Source organism: Dama dama, chromosome 22 (assembly GCF_033118175.1).
Source record: "Dama dama isolate Ldn47 chromosome 22, ASM3311817v1, whole genome shotgun sequence".
Taxonomy (NCBI): Eukaryota; Metazoa; Chordata; class Mammalia; order Artiodactyla; family Cervidae; genus Dama; species Dama dama.
This window is the reverse complement of record NC_083702.1, coordinates 25875557-25893109: the sequence shown is the minus strand read 5'-3', so window position 1 is coordinate 25893109 and position 17553 is coordinate 25875557. Positions and strand designations below refer to the sequence as shown.

The 17553-nt window shown below is 40.5% G+C and overlaps 1 protein-coding gene across 2 annotated transcripts in view; it reads right to left on the bottom strand.

Moving 5' to 3' along the window:
- The window catches only part of DERA (deoxyribose-phosphate aldolase), a 110372-nt gene that overhangs the window by 61349 nt on the left and 31470 nt on the right, over positions 1-17553 (bottom strand). For both annotated transcript variants that reach the window (XM_061125084.1, XM_061125086.1), the window contains exons 2-5: positions 13565-13662; positions 11951-12098; positions 9052-9147; positions 5530-5664 (exon numbers count right to left, since the gene is read on the bottom strand). In XM_061125084.1, the coding sequence (XP_060981067.1) occupies positions 5530-5664; positions 9052-9147; positions 11951-12098; positions 13565-13662 (477 nt within the window). The remainder of the gene's footprint in view (positions 1-5529; positions 5665-9051; positions 9148-11950; positions 12099-13564; positions 13663-17553) is intronic.

Below are 17553 nucleotides of genomic sequence, written 5' to 3'. Positions count from 1 at the left end.
CAAGGGAACAAGTAAACATGACTATTTTAAGAATTTCAGCCATGAAAGGGAGAACAGAAAGGGAGACTAAGCTGGGGATGAGCAGGAATACAGCCAGTGGGCTTTTCTTTTAATATAGGAACTTTTGGATATCTGCTGGGATGCTGATGGGAGGAAAGAGTAGAGATAGGCGGAGGCCATGGGAGAAAAAAATGGCACATAAAAGGACTAAGGTCATGAAACTATGAGAAGAGGTGAGAGTCTCAGAGCAGCTGGGGAAGTGAACACAGGAGGAGGAAGAGGAGAAGGAAAAGGGGAGCAGAGGACTTTGAGGAAGTTCCTGCCTAACAGATGTATTTTCTCTGAGAAGTAGTAAGAAGGTCATTTGCCAAGACTTAAGGAGCCTCAAGGTGGTGGAGGGTGTCCCAGGTGGCACTAGAGGTAAAGAACCCACCTGCCAAGGCAGAAGATGTAAGAGACGTGGATTCGATTGCTGAGTTGGGAAGATCTCCTGTAGAAGGAAATGGCACCCCACTCCAGTATTCTTGACTGGAGAATCCCATGGATAGATGAAGCCTGGTGGACTATAGCCCATAGAGTCACACAGAGTTGGACACGACTAAAGTGACCTAGCATGCATGCAAGGTGGGTGGAAAAGTTAAAAGTTTGAGGAAGTAGATTTTATCTATTTTTCTGACTTGAGTCATTTTTTCAAATCTGTATTGAATTTGTTACAATATTGCTTCTGTTTTATGTTTTGGTTTTTTGGCCACAATGCATGTGGGATTTTAACTCCCCGGCCAGGGAATGAACCCATACCCCCTGCACTGGAAGCTGAAGTCTTAACTATTGCACCACTGGGGAAGTCCTGAGGAAGTAGATTTTAAATGACCACCAAAGTGAATCCAAGCAGAGGAATAGCAAGTCCTTCTCATATCTCCCCTCTGAGTTCAGATCCTAAACTGTGAACCCCTGTGACCATGAGAAATGGTGAAGATACACTCTGAATGGCCAGGTTTTAAAAATGGGATTCTTTCTCTTGTGCTTTAACCAGTATCCTCCACACCTTAGTGCAAAGAGAAGAGGGACCTAGACTGGAATGTCTAACAGTCTCATAGACATCTCCATCAGCAAATTCCAAGAAATCGATGATAGGTTCATATTTTAGAAAACAGCTAATATTAAAACATGACACTGAAAAACACAGTATGTAATCAAATTCTGAACTGAAATTAAGACAAAATATTGCAGTGAAAAAGGGCCCAAGACGTTTGCAGGCTTCTAGTTAGAATTAAATTTCTAGTATTCAATGGTCCTTTTCAATTTGTTTGGGGTCAAGAGGTTATTAACACCATAGAAAGAGTTAATAGAAAAGTATGGTCTGGGACAAAGATATGTTATTATATTTTACATGAATGTCTGTTATTGGGAAATTATCAGTTCTTAAAAACAACCATTCCTGCTTCATTAAGGGAAAGCCAATTACATCAAATCTCATCTCCTATTGTATTTGATTTTCCAATTAGTAGTATTCTAGAGACAGGAGCACAAGTCATATACAATCTATACTTCTATGTCTATAATTACTTAATAAAAGATAAAGAACATACAGTTTTTTATCCAACTAAATGACACAGAGTTTATTTCTAAATTTGCCCTAACCTAGTAGTTTTGCAGGAGATGTAAGAGGCGTGGGCTCAGTCCTTGGGTCAGGAAGATCCCCTGGAGGAGGAAATGGCAACACACTCTAGGAATCCCATGGAGAGAGGAGCCTGGGGGGCTACAGCCTACAGGGCTGCAAAGAGTCAGAGATGACTGAGGCAACTTAGCACATAATGCTTACTCATTTTTTTCCCTACTCTAGCTTTAAATCTGAACTGAAAGCTGTTACAAGAAGACAAGCAGAATTAATATATAGGGACGAGGGACATCTACTTAAAACAAGCCATTTAAGGATGGTTGTAAATGCCCAAGGCACACATGACCCACAAGCCAAGGAATAAGAATCGAAAGCACAAAAAGATATTCGTGCACTGTCAAGAAGTGAAACCTGGACTATCCTGGCAGTCCAGTGGTTAAGAATTCACCTGACAATGCAGGGGACATGGGTTCAATCCCTGGTCCAGGAAGATCCCACCTGCCTCAGGGCAATTAAGCCCATGCTCCACAACACGAGAAGCCACTGCAGTGAGAAGCCCGTGACTACGACGAAGAGTAGCCCCCACTCACTGCAACTAGAGAAACGGCCACAAAAAAGCAACAATTACCCTGCAGAGCCAAAAACAGACAAATAAATAAATAACGCAGAATCTGAAAAATAAAATACTGAAACCTGGCAAGGATATAAAAATGTTGGTGGGTACAGATGGGAGTATCAGACAACGGGAACAAGCTGACATTTTTTCCTAGACCCTTCAGAAGTACTGTGGGCTTCCCGGGTAGCTCAGCTGGTAAAGAATCCACCTGGAATGCGGGAGACCTGGGTTTGATCCCTGGGTTCTCCGCTGGAGAAGGGAAAGGCTACCCACTCCAGTATTCTGGCCTGGAGAATTCCACGGACTGGAGAAGTCCATGGGGTCGCAAAGAGTCAGACACGACTGAGTGACTTTCACTTTCACTCGGAACTGCTGTACTAGTGACTGGATTCTCCTGGAACACAGTGATGCTCCCCAGAGGCTACGGAAGTCTCTGAGACAACCTGCCCCATAGCTCATGGTCCAGACTGCTGTGCCTTTTGACTTCATACTTATTTTTATTTAAATGTTGCTATTGTTGTTTTGCCTCAACTGTTTTAAAAACTAATTATTTTGACTGGGTCTTCATTGCAACACGAGGGCTTCTCTGGTCGCAATACACTACATTCTCTTGTTGAGACATGAGGACTCCAGAGCGCATGGCCTTAGTAGCTATGGCGAAATTGCCTAGTTATGGCCTATGGGATCTAGTTCCCTGACCAGGGGTCAAACTTGGACCGCCTGCTTTGGGAACACAGAGTCTTAGCCACTGGACCATCAGGGAAGTCCCCTTGCCTCAACTTTTGCTGTCAAGTTTTTTAAGATCGCATCCTACTTAGCTTATGTGGCACAGTCTCTTTCTGAACCAGTATTTCCCTCACTCCTTTCCACTTAGGCACAGAAATGTGTACCATCTAATGTATAAAGAATGAATGGAAACACAGTAAATATTCCAAGCCAAATGATAACATTTTCCAGCTTCACTGGCAGTCAAGTCTGACCATGGAACTGGCTTTGGGCCCATGAAGTGTAAGCAAAGATGGTGTGTGAGATCTAGAGACAGGACAAGTCCCTATTTCCTGTCGTCTGGGAGACAAGTGTAAGGGCTGGAGCTTCAAAAGCCATTGTACACAATGGAGTGGTCTTGAGGCTGAGATTAGATGCTATGATCTTTGGAAGCCGAAGGTAAAAGAAGCTCAGGTCTCTGAGAACTCTGAGGGACTACCACAATACTCCTGAAATACCTACACCTAGACTTTACGTGAGAGGGCTTCCCAAGTGGCTCAGGGGTGAAGAATCTGCCTGGCAATGCAGGAGACATGGGTTCGATCCTTGGGTCAGGAAGATCCCCTGGAGGAGGGCATAGCAACCCACTCCAGTAGTCTTGCCTGGAGAATCCCATGGACAGAGGAGCCTGGTGGGCTACAGTCCATGAAGTCACAAAAGAGGCAGACAGGACTGAGTGACTAAGCATGAACATAGATATTACATGACAGAGTAAATCCTTGAGCATTTAAACCACTGACTGAATCTTTGCTGCTGCCTAATCAAAAGCAATTTTTAATGGATAAACAATGGATTTAGAATTTACAAAAGATGAGCTAGATGGATTGATGGATAGAGTCTAGAGATACCTATGAGATATTGGTAAGTACAACAGTTAGGTTAAGGGAAAATACATTAAACATGATCCTATTTTTAATTCTAACTTTTTCACTTTTTACAAAAATATTTATTTTAAACTTTACAAAATGGTAGGAGTTGCATGTGTGTATATGTAGGGGAAATGGCTTTGAAAGTTGTGTACTGCAGTGTTATCAAGGGTTATTTGTAGGGGAGGAGATTAAGTAGAACACCTACTTCCTTTATTACTGGTTAATTACAAATTACCCTTGGTAATTAGAATAAAATATGCCATTTATTTGTTATCCACATAGCTAAAGAGACAATACATTGTTCTGATTTTATCCTATGATTTCATTAAAATTTTTCAGTTAAGCTACATATTACAATGAATTTTTTTCTAAATACAGAATTGTACTTATTTTAGCTATCAACAATCTCTGTGGAGTAGGAAATGGCAATCCCCACTCTAGTATTCTTGTCTGGAAAAACCTGGCAGGCTACAGTCCATGGAGTCAGAAAAGTCAACATGATTGAGCACATCCTACCTCCTTTGATTAAGTAATGTATTAATGCTATTAGTTCAGCTTCAGCAATTTTAACATATATACTGCAATAATATAAGATGTTAATGATACAGGAGACTGTATGTAGTGGGGTGTGCACAGAGGGTATCAGTTCAGTTCAGTTCAGTTGCTCAGTCGTGTCCGACTCTGCAACCCCATGAACCGCAGCACGCCAGGCCTCCCTGTCCATCACCAAATCCCAGAGTCCACCCAAACCCATGTCCACTGTGTCAGTGATGCCATGCAACCATCTCATCCTCTGTCGTCCCCTTCTCCTCCTGCCCCCAATCCATCCCAGCATCAGGGTCTTTTCCAATGAGTCAACTCTTCACATGAGGTGGCCAAAGTATTGGAGTTTCAGCTTCGGCATCAGTCCTTCCAATGAACACCCAGGACTGATCTCCTTTAGGATGGACTGGTTGGATCTCCTTGCAGTCCAAGGGACTCTTGGGAATTGTATACTTTCTGCTCAATTTTCCTGTAACTTAAAACTGCTCTAAAAATAGTCTATTATCTTTAAAAGAAAAAATCTCTTAAGTATATAAAATATATTTTAAGGCAGAAGTAAAATCAATTTCTTAAAAAAAGGAAATAGCTTGTTACTAGACTGGGGATGTCTTACTGTAATTGACTTGACAGTAAATCACAAATCTTGAAGGTGAATACATAATAAAATCCAAAGGAGCTATGTTCAAGAACAGGAGTAAAAACAGACTTGTAAACTAATCAATAATCCCACATCCTCAAAATCCACAAAGATTAACATAAGAAAGGGAAGTTTCCTCCAGCATATTAAAATAAACTCTGCATAAAATACTTGCCTGGGGTGATTTTTATACTGAGTAACAAAACAACAGAGAATAGAACAAAAGTTAATAATTCACTGCTTGGAAATAACTGATTCCTTAAAAGGGATCTAAAAAGTTCATGCAGGTGGGCAACTGCCCAGAGTTACAAGGGACAGGATAAGCAGTCTTAGTCGTGTTTTCTCCTCCATTCACCCTCTGATCTAGTGACTTGTGATCTAGAACAGTGACTTCCAAACCACGCTGCCTCTTTTCAGATCCTCGCCATCTGACTGACCAGGGAATAACTGAGTCTCTTCTTGGGTAAGCATGTGCACTTACCTTTCCACTGGCCTGTCAACACCAAGGTCCTATTAATCACCACATCAATTTCCGTAGCTCCATCTTCCACGGCCAATCTGATCTCTTCTAATCGTGTTTTCAAATGAGTCTGTCCAGCTGGAAAGCCAGTGGCCACTAGCAGAGAAAGAAGGAAGGAAGGGAGAAAGGAAGGAAGAGAGAGGGAGACAAATTTCAGTTGGTCAGTATCTCGACAAAGAATTTCAGACCAAAAAAAATCAGTGTTCAGACCAAAGTATAAATGACACTTTTGAACTTCATGCATACCTTGCAAAGTGAACTGTGAAGAAACTGAATGCGATCTCATATAGCACTGACGTTAGGATAAATACTAGTAGTATATCTTTTGGAAGATCTGAAATTAAGCTGCTGGCAGAGATGCTAATGGGGGAGCCTTAGGAAAGTAGTGATTAAGAAGCTATGTCATCATCACAGTGATACTCATAAAGTAGTAGCAGTAGCCCTGTGGATGGACACTAGTTAATTCTGGAGCCTACTCTAGAGCAAGTTGGCTATCACTGTTATGACTTATTCATATTTATAGCTGTTGCAACCAAATGGAAATACAGGTTCCATCCACTGCCCATCTTCAAATGAACAGTCAAGCAGATGAGGACAAAGAGGAGGTACTGCATGATGGAAAAGCACCTAGTTAGTCCACAAAACTGGAGCAGCGGTGAGTCGGGAAGAACTGGGCCAAGTATGAAAGTGAAAGTGAAAATCACTCTTGTTGTGTCCAACTCTTTGAGACCCCGTAGACTATATAGTCCATGGAATTCTCCAGGCCAGAATACTGGAGTGAGTAGCCTTTCCCTTCCCCAGGGGTCTTCTCAACCCAGGGATCGAACCCAGGTCTCCCATATTGAACAGAAGGAAAATAAAAACACAATGACACTTTTGGAAAAAGTATTAACATTTTTAACATGCTCATCACTGATTTCATTCTTGTGTTTAAAAGTAACCTTTCATGTTTCTTTGATGTTATTAAATTCTTTGGGTCTGCTACCTTAGAGGAAAGCATGTTTCCCTGTTGCATAAAGGAAAAGCTGAAGTGATTGAACCTAATGAAAAATATTAAAAAGCAGAGGTAAGGCCTTGCTGACAAAGGTCCGTCTAGTCAAAGCCATGGCTTTTCCAGTGGTCATGTATGGATGTCAGAAAGCTGAGCACTGAAGAATTGATGCTTTTGAACTGTGGTGTAGGACAAGACTCTTGAGAGTCCCTTGGACTGCAAGGAGATACAACCAGTCCATCCTAAAGGAAATCAGTCCTGAATAGTCATTGGAAGGACTGATGCTGAAGCTGAAACTCCAATACTCTGGCCACCTGATGTGAAAAACTGAGTCACTGGAAAAGACCCTGATGCTGGGAAAGATTGAAGGCAGGAGGAGAAGGGAACGACAGAAGATGAGATGGCTGAATGGCATCACTGACTCAATGGACATGAGTCTGAGCAAACAACATGAGCTGGTGATGGACAGGGAGGCCTGGCGTGCTGCAGTTCATGGGGTCGCAGAAAGTCAGATATGACTGAGCGACTGAACTGAACTGAATGAAAAATGAAAAGTGATTAAGGTGAAGCTGCCAAATACTTCAGGAATCTTCATGAATAGGCTCTATTAATATATAAATACTGCATACTTTGTTTCTCTTGATGTATCCCTAACAAAATAAATTAATGATCTTCTCAGCTTCCTTCTTTAAACCACCAGGGTATCCCTCTAATATCTTTTAAAAGGAGAATCTAATTTAATATCTATCTATCCATTTGTAAACACACACACACAGGGAAGCATTCAGGAGGACTTTCCCCTCCCTCATGCCTTGTTTTCCTACTGCATCTTTAAGTCAGTAACTCTTGAACATGCCCTCTTTTATCATTCAGGTTTGGGGGTGGCTCTTGTCATCTCCCACGAGGACTATGATCAGTATAACTCCATTTTAATCCCCCTTAATTTATCCACTACCATCCCCTAACTTATTACATTATGAAGTAGATCACGGCATTCTCTACTTAACAGTTCTTGGTATCTTCCCCATCAACAAAATAAAACCCAAATACCACAGCCTGGTAAGGTTTCCCCATGAGGTCTGGCCCCCACCTACCTCTCCAGCTTCAACTCCCCAGCTCTGCCTTTGTCCTACCTTAGGAAGCAACACCTGCAAACTCATTTCAGTTCCCTGAACGCACTTCTGCACTTTCACGCATGCTAGCTCCTCTGCTGGAAATGCCACTCCTTAGCTCGCATGGGTGCTAAGTCGCTTCAGTCGTGTCCGACTCTTTGCGACCCTTTGGACCACAGCCCGCCAGGCTCCTCTGTTCACTGGATTCTCCCAGCAAGAATACTGGAGTGGGTTGCCATGCTCTCCTCCAGGGGATCTTCCTGACTCAGGGATCGAACCAGCTTCTCTTATATCTCCTGCATTGGCAGGCAGGTTCTTTACCACTAGCGCCACCTGGAAAACCCACTCCCTAGCTTATCCACTCTCTAAACTCCTCCTTATCCTTAAGACCCAATGCAGTTACATCTCTTTAAGCAGCCCCTTACTGTCTGAGTGTCACCATCCTCTGCAGAATAAATCACTCTGCACTCAGAGTTACAACTGTATCTTCTGCATAGTTTTATTATATTTGACAAAAAAATAATATGTCCTACATTATAATTTTTTTTTTTTTAACTTGACGATTCCTCCTTAACAACTGAATTTCCTTTAAGGGCGAACCTGCATCTCCTGCACTAGCAGGCGGATGCTTTTACCACTGAGTCACTGGGAAAGCCCACGGCTCTATAGTCTTAGGAATTGATATCATGTCTGCTACTCAACAGGCAACTGACAAATATGAAAAGAATGAATAAATACAATCAATTAAGTAGACAAGACTGGTTAAAATCATAATATAAAACTATATGGGATTTCCCAAGTGGCTCAGTAGGTAAAGAATCTGCCTGCCCATAGAGAAGATGCAGGAGAGGCAGGTTAGATCCCTGGGTCAGTAAGATCCCCTGGAGAAGGAAAAGGCAATCCACTCCAGTATTTCTGCCTGGAAAATCCCATGGACAGAGTGGCTGGTGGGTTACAGTCCATGGGGTTGCAAAGAGTTGGAAATGACCAAGCACAGCACAGCAGCATAAAATCACATAGACAGGGACTTCCCTCGTGGTCCAGTGGTTAAGAATCCGCCTCGCAATGCAGGGGACACGTGTTTGTCCCTGGTGTAGGAACTAAGATCCCACATGCCTCAGGCAATGAACCCACACACCACAACTACTGAAACCCACACACCCGGAGCCTGCGCTCTTCAATAAGAGAAGCCACTGCAGTGAGAAGCAACTAGAGAGCAGCCCCTGCTCACGGCCAACTAGAGAATGTTAAAGTGCATCAGTGAATAGTCAGCACAGTCAAAAATAAATAAAATAAAATAACTACATAGATAATACCCCAAGGTGTCTGAGTTGAAGGGAAACACACTGAAAAAGCGACCAGAGAAAGCACAGATGTTACCTGATGCCACTGGGATGTCACAGCCTGCAGCCTTTAGAGCTTTCACTGCATCACACACGCGGGCAGGATAAACGCAAACGGCAGCGGTAGTGATGCCTATGGAGAAAGGAGGCATGACGGCCTACTTCACGTGAAGTTCAAGCCACACAATATGCTTTTAATTATTATTTATACTTCAACATTGGCAGAAATAAAAATCAGAGAAAAAGTAATCCTCCTACGACATTGCAACAAATTAAAAGGCTTTTACTTTCCACATTCCCTTCTAGTTCTTGACAACATGGATCATTTTCTCATCCTTAAGAGAATAAAATATTTTTAATACATTGTTCCTCGGGGTTAATACAGTACCATTTGTTGAAAAAATATCCTAAATGGTAAACTTCGTGGCTTTGACTCAAAGTGTTTTATTTCATGTAGATAACAAAATCTAAGTTTTTACAGGGTTCATACAGGACAGTAGATGAAGAAAACTATAAGTGAACCTTGCAAGATAGTACAGGCAGACCTTGGAGATAGTGCAGGTTCAGTTTCAGATCACTGAAATAAAGCAAGTATCACAATAAAATGAGTGACAGGAATTTTTTGGTTTCCTGGTGCATATAAAAGTTATGGTTACCCTATATTGTAGTCAATATTAAATGTACAAGAGCATTATCTTTAAAAAGTACATACCTTAAAGTTAAGGTATGTACTTTTTAAAAACATAATGCCAAATAATTACAATCAAAGATCACTGATCACAGATGACCATAACGAGTATTACAATAACGAAAAAGTGTGCATTACTGAGACAATTATCAAATTATGACAGAGACAAGAAGTCAGCAAATGCTGTTGGGAAAACAATGCCAACAGAGTTGCTCAATGTAGGGTTGCCACAAACCTTCAATATGTAAAACACACAGGGCCTGCCAAGTGCAATAAAACAAGGTATGCCTGCACTGCAAAATGACATGTCACTAATCCTATTCTCTCTTTTGTAGAAAATAATAAAATCTGGATCTGGAGCCCCCAGTTTGAGGAATAAGCTCTTAAATTAAAAAATCAAAGAGACACTATAAAACTGTAGCATAAGACTCATATAAAGCTGCTGCTTTTAAGTGTTATAAATGGCAGATGTTTTATTGTCAACATAAAAGAAACATGCTAAATAGTTTAACTGGACATGGAACAACAGACTGGTTCCAAATAGGAAAAGGACTACATCAAGGCTGTATATTGTCACCCTGCTTATTTAACTTATATGCAGAGTACATCATGAGAAATGCTGGGTTGGAGGAAGCACAAGCTGGAATCAAGATTGCTGGGAGAAATATCAATAACCTCTGATGTGCAGATGACACCACCCTTATGGCAGAAAGTGAAGAACTAAAGAGCCTCTTGATGAAAGTGAAAGAAGAAAGTCAAAAAGTTGGCTTAAAGCTCAACATTCAGAAAACTAAGATCATGGCATCCAGTCCCATCACTTCATGGGAAATAGATGGGGAAACAGTGGCTGACTTTATTTTTCTGGGCTCCAAAATCACTGCAGTTGGTGATTGCAGCCATGAAATTGAAAGACGCTTGCTCCTTGGAAGGAAAGTTATGACCAACCTAGATAGTATATTAAAAAGCAGAGACATTACTTTGCCAACAAAGGTCCGTCTAGTCAAGGCTATGGTTTTTCCAGTAGTCATGTATGGATGTGAGAGTTGGGCTATAAAGAAAGCTGAGAGCTGAAGAATTGATGCTTTTGAACTGTGGTGTTGGAGAAGACTCTTGAGAGTCCCTTGGACTGCAAGGAGATCCAACCAGTCCATCCTAAAGGAGATCAGTCCTGGGTGTTCATTCGAAGGACTGATGTTGAAGCTGAAATTCCAATACTCTGGCTACCTGATATGGAAAGCTGGCTCACTGGAAAAGACCCTGATGCTGGGAAAGATTGAGGGCAGGAGGAGAAGGGGACAACAGAGGATGAGATGGTTGGATGGCATCACCAACACAATGGACATGGGCTTGGGTGGACTCCGGGAGTTGGTGATGGACAGGGAGGCCTGGCGTGCTGCGGTTGACGGGGTCGCAAAGAGTCGGACACGACTGAGTGACCGAACTGAAACTGAAATGCTATGCAGCTGTTTAGATCTATAAGTTATCTATTAACACAAACTATTTGTGAAAATATACCTGCATTGGGCCAATGCAGCATTAGTTGCATTCATTAGAGACAGGCACCTAGGAACCATGAAAGATCCCTTCACGGTTTAGATCTGGCTCCTAAAACTAGCCCATTGAGGACCAAGGCACACTGTCCTCTCACCCTCCAGGTCTCAGTTTTCACATTTAGAAACAAGGGCATTAACTCTCAAAGTCTCCTCCATTTCTAAAATGTTGAGGTTCTAAACTTATGGCAACTTTAGAAAGTCCTTTCTTTCATGTACATGAAGAGAGTGAATATATCTTTTTTTTCAAAAGATCTAACCCAATATACAAGCTGGCACTATTTCCCATTTGTATTTTAGTCTCAAAAGCATTTCATTTACTCACAGAAAATACTTTATGTATGAGATGTGATTATTAAGTAATGAGACTGGCTTTTTCACACGTGGCTAGGGAATCAGAATCATAGTATTTGAGTCACTAGACAGAAAATTTCCAAAACTGAAGAACTGGAACGAAAAATAAAGAAACTCAATACTTGCAACTTTAATCCATGATGGGAAAGAACTGACCTAAAAATGAGACTCAGATTCTCTCTCTGCTGTTTTTCAGAGAAGAATCTCAATTATTATTAGAATTATTGCAATTCTATCACAGATTTTATTGTTACTATCATTTCAGCATCCAAATCTTAAGTCTTCTTAGATTCAGTGATTGCTACTGTAAAAAAGGTAAACACCAGACAGACTGTACACATTACCTTTATCATGCATATTTAAAGCTTTTAAGAGGTCTTCCCGGATTGGATACTTGGCTTTATAACACAGCCTTTGAATGTTGGAAGCTGTGTCATCACCTGAAAGTGTAGTAAGATCTATACAGGTAACAGCCTTCAGGAGCCATGCAGCCTGGTTTGAAGAAAGTAAAAACAGGTTTTAAAAAAAAATAAAATCTCCAATTCAGTTAGTTAGTAGAAAACCATTAGGTACATATGGGTGCTAAAATCTCATGTCTAGGGACTTTACTGGTAGTCTAGTGGTTAAAACTTCACCTTCTAAGGTATAAAGGGGTTCAAATTCAATCCCTGGTAGGGGAGCTAAGATCCCATATGCCTTGGGGTCAAAAAATCAAAACATTAAAAAAAGAAAATACACTGTAACAAGGTCAAAAAAGACCAAAAGAAAAAAAAAAGGTCCACATCAAAAAAAAATCTTTAAAAACAAACTGTTTTAAATAAAATAAAATCTCCTGTCTATGCTATTCTGAGGCAAACATTCTGATGTGTTCAAGCTTAACCAAAAAGATGAATGTTACATAGAGTAAAATAAAAGGGGAAAAATAGCTTATAAACTTTTTTTCTTCCACAGATAACCCAAATGGAAATTCCTAATAGAACAAGTCTCCCCACATGTGATTTTTGCATCTCAACCACAAGGAGACTCAGAGGTGGGTTGCCATTTCCTTCTCCAAAGGATCTTCCTGACTCAGCACCGTGTCTTGCATGTCCTACATTGGCAGGTAGGTTCTTTACCATCGAGCAACCTGGGAAGGTTCTACCCTGATAAGGGAGAACTCGGGAACAAAAGTTTCCATCTTATATTAGACCTCCAGCCCTGGGACCTGGAATGAGACACAATAGAGTCTCTACTTTCTTTTTTTTTTTCCAGTTTAATCCAATTTCAATTTTAAAACAATATTCACATTTCACAACTCATTCAAATAAATTCCTTTTATCTTTTCAATCAAATTATTTCTAAGGATGAGCAAAATGCAACCTATCACCCTAAAGGATTCAATCACGATATTTTGCCTCACTTGTGGAATGAACTCTGAATTCCCTTCAGTCCTGAGATGCATAGCATGTCTCTGGTTGGTACATACTGAAGAATATGCTGACCACCAGTACTTTACAAAACACCATTTTTCAAATTTTGAAAGATAATTTGGGAAAATTAATCGTACAGTAAACATGATGATCAAAGATCAACTCTCATAACCTCAGGGCCTCCACTAATGGAACCACCAGGTTTAGGTGTTATGATTTTAAAATTAAAATAGAAGACAACCAAAGGTGTGTCTAAGAAACTGAATAAGTGTGTTGAGAAAATATGCCATTTAATTCACTCATGAATAAAGATGCCTCAAATTCATGTGCAGCTTTGCCACTCAAGAATGATAAGATTTTAACCTGTTTGGATAAACATGTTATCTTTCTCCAACCCATCTTCATCATATATGAATTATTAAAATAAGTCACGGACAGCTGCAATCTTTTAAGTTGAGATGCAGCTTGAGTGAAATTCAGTCTTGTGGCCTCAAGGGAAGAGATCAGGCCTGTAAACCAAGGGAGAGAGTTTTTAAGAAAAGCCCTTACCTGCCACTCCTTTTTCACAGGTCTACGAGCCTGGATTTGTTCTGCACGTCTTAGCACTGCCGGTTTATTCACCTGTATTTTGGAGATCCAGCTTAGGTCTAGAAGCAAAAAGAACAACAGTTTAAAACTTGAAGATTTTATTAAATACATTCACTTGTTTTTTACACAGTCCTCAAAAGGAAAGACTTATCAGTATCAAAACTTTTATTTACTTTTTTATTTTTTTAATTTTTAAATTTTTTATTATTTTGGCTGCATCTCATAGCATGTGGGATCTTGGATCCCTGACCAGGGATCGGACCCACAACCCCTGCATTGGAAGCATAGTCTTAACCACTGGACTACCAGGGAAGCCCAAAACTTTTTTTAAAAAGTTATATTTCTTTTCTGCTCAACTATAAATAAATTTGTTGAAGGAAGCCCAGCCATGAAAAGTCCTACTCTGTGCAAAATCAAATACATTTGGAACTAGAAGACTCTGTACTGATTCATTACACAGATACCTAATGGTGGAGGAAAACGTGTTATTCATGTCATGGGCCTCATTTCTGCCAGCAGAGAGTCATTTGGGAGTGCCCAGTCCAGGAGAATGAATGGTTAATAAACACATAAATGAATTAACACTGGGGCTTAAAGGAATCCTTGATCAATATCCCCTCACTGATAAGATTAATATCTATTAGATGCTGATAGGATACCCCCATTCTTTCCTCAAAGAAGAATTTCTCAAAGTGTATTAGAAATTAGCGCATTAAAATAAAAAAAAGTCAGAAGAGGGAAAAGAAAAAACAAGCTGCTCAAAATTCTGGGAGAGGGACTTCCTGATGGTCCAGTAGTTAAGACTCTATGCTCCCCATGTAGAGGGCCGGGAGTTCAAGCCCTGGTTAAGAAACTAGATCCGGAAGCCACAACTAAGACCCAGCGCAGCCAAAAACTAAAAACAGCAACAAAATTCCCAGAGACATCTCTGTTGCTTCTGTTTTGAAATGCACTCTCCTATCTGTAGGGCTTCCCTGGAGGTTCAGTGGTTAAAAAAAATTCTGCCTGCCAACGCAGGAGACAGGAAAAGAGCGCTCGATCCCTGGGTCAGAAAGATCTCCTACAGGAGGAAATGGCAACCCACTCTAGTGTTCTGGCCTGAGAAATCCCATGGACAGAGGAGCCTGAAGGGCTACAGTCCATGGGGTTACAAACAGTTAGACTCAGCTGAGCAACTGAGCACACACACAGCTTGACAAATAAAACCTGCATATATTTAAGGTTTGCATTTTGATAAACATATACACTGTGAAAGAATCACCACAGTCAAGCTAATGAACATTACCTATTACTTCACACATTTACCATATTTTTTTCCTTTTCATGTATGCTGAGAACATTTAAGATCTACTCTCATAGCACATTTCAAGTATACAACACAGCACTGTTAACTATAGTCTTTCTGCTGGACAAAAGATAAAAGGTCTTCAGGAATTCCCCATCTTGTGTAACAAAACTTTGTACCCCAGTTGCTTCTCATTAAAGGACTTTTGGATCTCCACGAGAGAAGTTGGGGCTGAAACACGAATACAATACCTGAGGACATTCCCCTTAAAAACTAATTTTTACTACAATTTCCCACCAACGATCAGAACCCACAAGGCTGGCTCTCACACATCTCAGACACCACTCGCTAGAGGTCCTTGCAAACCATCTCTGGGAGAACGTAATAGGATCATTTCTCTCACAATATCAGCCTCCACTGCTAAAAATATCTTTAATGGTCATAAAATCAGCCAGCCCCACAGTTAATCCAGCCACGGAATTTGCCTCTGTGACCTCCCATGATAATGAATTATACAAGTGACTATCCCCTTTTATTAGCACTTAATTTGCTACTCTTTAATTTCATCAGATAACCCTTGTTCTTCTATTATGGAGTCTGGGGAAAAGAAAGGCCTGATTGGCCTTTGTTATGTCCTTCATAATTTTTAATATTTTATTCGAGTACCCTTTAGCATCTCCCTTCTCGGAGAAGTGATTCTAAGGCACACAATCTCATCAGGACCATAGAAGTTTCTCTTAGGGGGCCAGGAGGGGTTTCAAGCACATGTGTCTTTGGGGAGAACAGGTGTAAAGCCATAATTGGAAGGCGATAATACTCCTTTCAGAAAACTCTTCCATGGAGAAAATCCCAGTGCTCCTCTTAGTATGCCATTTCAGGGGCTTTCAGGCCCTTCTTTCAATTATAAATTTGTTCTTAAACACTCTTTTCACATTTTTTTAATCATTATTGTCTTTCTTACTTAAGTCTCCGTGGAGACAGACGTCATTTCCCTGAAAACCGACACTTCACCTTTCCATCACTTCCTCTTATGTTCATAGCTATTCCTGTACTTCTTCCCAATATTCCTAAAACGCGTAATACCAAATGATAACTCCACAAAAGGAGGTTTAGATTGTATTTTGATTTTATCTTTGCTCCTAAGGGAGAAAAATACATGGTGATCCTTCATCAGAGACTTTCTCAAATTTGGAAAATTAAGAAAGATTAAATTTCCTATGTTTTCACTTCGCATTCTTTCTGGGTTTTTATACCTAATTGTACCACTAAATTTGTGCCTGAGTGGTTGTCCCCGAACAGTCGGTTCTTGAGATGCACTTCCATAGTATATTTTTAATCCCGGCATCTATTACAGAGTACCTCTTCCTATTGCAGGCACCCAGATGTCTGTTTTTCCTGTGTTGTTTATCTTCAGTTCTAATTTGCAACTTGCTAGCAATCAGTCACAAATGCCAAGCACAGAAATAGGTGCTCACTAAGCCCACCACATCACAGTAAATTTATTTTTTTACCTTAGACACTGAACAACTGAAGTATCAACTTCATCATGTCTAGTCTTTCAACCTGAACCTTGGAAATGTTTAGCTTTTTTTTTTTAAAAGCCTTGGATGTCAATATATAGCTGATCCAGTCAAGCTCAGAAAATATTCAGTTTATATTAGTGAGAAGACTCAGCCTCACCCAGTTTCTACACTGTAAAGATATAAGACAGAGACTGTGCTAGGAGCTTCATCATTTCCAACAGGTGGGGTCTAGAATGAGTCTTCATTTGCAGGTCTAATCTAATATCCCAAAATATAAAATATATTTCTGTTGGTATATGTGCAAAAAAATAATAGAATATAGACCAAATTGATAACAATGTTTGTCTTCAGAGGTAGAATCAGGTAAGATTTTTGCTTTCCCATGCTTTATAGTTACATTAATACTTAATTTTTTTTTCTTTACCTAAAACTTTTTACAAAGAGCATGCATTACCTTATTGAACAGTAAAAGCAAAATATACTTAACTCTTTGGAATTAAGAGGCACTGACAGATAGCAGTGTGCAGGTTAGGAAGAAAGGGAGGGAGACTGAGTGGGTGAACCAGTGGGTGATGCTGCTGGAGCCCAGGCATCAGCACATGTAACATGTAACATGTAACATGTCTCTGGGGCATTTCACCACACCAATACTTGCATGACCGATCCTCGGCCACAGAGCTCTTCCACAAAACCAACCTGATATGACTACAAGGTGCCAGGCAGACATGATAAGGTCAGATGCCACTTTTACTGCTTCCATAGAAAAGGTCACCAAAAACCTTAGCACCACGGGTCACCAGACAGAAACTTATTACTATATAAACCGTATATGATATCAATGGGGCTTCCCCAGTGGCTCTGTTCATGGAATTCTCCAGGCAAGAATACTGGAGTGGGTTGCCATTTCCTTCTCCAGGGGATCTTCCTGACCCAAGGATCAAACTCCCATAAACTATGCATTCGGAATTAGGCTTTTTTATTTTTCAAAAAAAAAAACACAACAATCTATCAGCCACAATGACCTCAAAATAGTATGTTTAATAAAAAATTAGGAACTTCCACGGTGGTACAGTGGCTAAGACTCCACATTTTCCATGCAGGGGGCCAGGGTTCGATTCCTGATCAGGGAATTAGATTTCATA